A 2,681-nucleotide genomic window follows, 5' to 3' on the forward strand; every position below is an offset into this window, starting at 1 on the left:
TGTTCAAACCCAGAGAATGATTTGTTTGAAACAGCTGTAATAACATATGAGAACTTGTTACTTATATCCAGCAGTACAATGCATTGCTTTAAAAGGCACAGACATCATAAGTGTGCCAATAAAGTTATCAGCATGCTAACTGCTTGGAATACCTTTGGGATCATACAAACAAACACACACACACAAACATAGTAACCATAGTATATCCTTTAGTGTGTTTAGCAGTTTTTGAAGCCACTTCAGCTGTAGCCGTGATGAGTGTCAGCCAGCATCCTCAGGTTACAGAGGTCAAGCCGGGACTCTTGGGTGTTTTTTCAGTGTAGCGGTACACCTCATGAATATCACTGGGAGGAAGGGAAGAAGCGATGTGGACTTTTTATCTGTCTGTGTCACTCCTGAAAATATCATCTGCATCCTGGGGCTTTCTTGGCAAGATTCAAGAACAAATGAGTAGACGTCTGGGGGAGATGAATGCCTAATCCTAAACCTGCACCAACATGTACAACAACAAAAAGAAATAAAAAGAAGAGCTGCTATACGTGACTTTTTTATATTTCCAAGTTTGTTTGTTTTTTCTAGCATTTGTCTGTAGGAGAAAGTAAATAAAGGGACAGACTGGTGGTGGTCTCAATTATCTCATGTTTACCGGTATGGTCTCACATATACACACACACACCCACTCACAAGGAGAAAAGAAACAGAGAAATTGATTACACCTGTTTGTTACAGTTAGCCAGGGGTGACAAGGTTAAATGTGTGTGTGTGTGTCATGGCTGGCACGACTGGTGTGTGTGGTCCGGCAGCCCAACTATAGCAGGCAGCAGGTGGCCGCTAGTTGGCCATACAGAGCTGCTCAAAGCGACCGGTTACCTGGAGCTCAGTGCGTGGTTTTCCTGTATGCGGAGAGTTCAGCAGTGGATGTGGTGACTTAAAGGGGAAATGAAGGGAAATTGCTTTCAAAAAACTAATATCCCCTCTTCATCATTTCCCAGACGTTTTCTCCTCTCCCGGTGCATTAAATACAATTAAACTAACTACCATATTTCTCTAAAATTGCTTTCAAAATAACGCGATATGAGCGTTTTCTCCTCTCTGTCACTTCGGAGAGGAGAGGTATGGGGACGCGCCGTGCCCGCGTAATTATTTTTCGCTGTATTTTCAGCGTGGCACGAGCTGAGGATTGGAAGGGGGCGTACGCTTGATAAACAGGGCGTGGATTTGGCAGTCACACGGAAAGGATCGCTGAGGGTTTCCTACACAGCCGCTGCCAGGGAGCCGCAGGGGCGCACAGAAGACACGGAGAGCTGTGCGGCAGATTCAACCTGCTGAATCTGCGTTTTTATTTTGTGGATTTTTGCTCCACTTGTTAAAGAAACTTTGTTTTGTTTGTTTGTTTGTTTTGTTTTGATGACGGCAGGATTCAGGGACAGTCACGGGGGGCGAGAGGGATAATAAGGAACATGTGGAGCTTTTGGATGCGCGGTGGACAAGTTTTGCGCCACTTGGACATGTGGCACAAAACAGGCGCTTTTTAAGCTGCTGTCACTTTGACTTTAGTATCCAACCCCCCTGATATGGCATGTTTCCTGCGTCGTGTCCCCGTGCTCAGGATTGCGACCCATGGGATGTAGTAAATGGAGAGCTGCGTTCAACTTTGGACACCTGAAGGTGCACTCCAAGCTGCCTGTCTTCTTTACCATGATTATTCTCTTCATTTACCTCTTTTACTGCCTCAACGGTTACTGCGAATCCCTGCCAAGACCCGTGTATGACCAGCGAAGTAATCTCCAAACCAAAATTATCTTTAAAGATGGACAAGAAACGGAGCAGCTCGGCGCGTATAACGCGTCTCCGGTCTCGTTTGTCCGCGAACAGCTGTCGGACTTGACGAACAGTGATCCCCCGTCCAACAATATTTCTATAGCCAATAATTTTGGCAGCAAAAAATTCCCTCAGGCCATCATCATCGGGGTGAAGAAAGGTGGCACTCGGGCTCTCCTGGAGTTTTTGCGCATCCATCCAGACGTGCGAGCCGTGGGCGCTGAGCCGCACTTCTTCGATCGCTTCTACGAGAAGGGACTGGAATGGTACAGGTAAAGGCATGTTTATTTTGTTTTCCTTTTTATTTTATTTTTATTATTGAAGGACTTATGAAATCTTTCATAAAAATCACGAGTTTCGTTCCAGCAGTCCTCAAACAGCAAAATGGGCAAACGGATACTGACCTTAAAAGACTCAAGAAGTCTTTCTGTTTGTGGTGACTTCAAACTTCCGGAATATAAGTTTTAAAACACGCTTTCTCTTTCTTTACGTAAATGTGAATACCCCATTTATCCTTCGTTGAATGTTGGTTCACGGACACATTTCCCCCCACGAATTCGCATTTTAAAAACGCAAACATGTATTTTATGAAATATTCAGCTTCATAAAAGACATTTAAATACGACAGATGTGTATTCATAACAGGTCATGTGCGGGAATTAAAAATCGAGCCCCTCTGTACGGGCCTGTACTATCAGTGCTCCCCTCCGGATTATATTGGATTGCTCTGTCATGGAAACTTGAACCAGATATGGCTTTTATCTTCAGTAGCTGCGGTTTTAATGTAGCTTGTCAGAGCAGTTTGATGTGGCAGACGCCTGATTAGGCAGATGTTAAATCAAAAGAAGAAGAAGGGGGGG

At 44.5% G+C, this 2,681-nt stretch overlaps 1 protein-coding gene across 1 annotated transcript in view; it reads left to right on the plus strand.

Moving 5' to 3' along the window:
- The first annotated feature begins 1,276 nt into the window (after positions 1 to 1,276).
- Positions 1,277 to 2,681, plus strand: part of LOC102192248 (heparan sulfate glucosamine 3-O-sulfotransferase 6) — a 19,964-nt gene continuing 18,559 nt past the window's right edge. Inside the window, exon 1 of the mRNA XM_005721721.1 lies at positions 1,277 to 2,093. Within this exon, the coding sequence (XP_005721778.1) occupies positions 1,621 to 2,093 (473 nt within the window). The 5' untranslated portion in view covers positions 1,277 to 1,620. The remainder of the gene's footprint in view (positions 2,094 to 2,681) is intronic.

The sequence above is a fragment of the Pundamilia nyererei genome, unplaced genomic scaffold, assembly GCF_000239375.1.
Source record: "Pundamilia nyererei isolate P.nyererei 1_Seehausen unplaced genomic scaffold, PunNye1.0 scaffold00005, whole genome shotgun sequence".
Lineage (NCBI taxonomy): Eukaryota > Metazoa > Chordata > Actinopteri > Cichliformes > Cichlidae > Pundamilia > Pundamilia nyererei.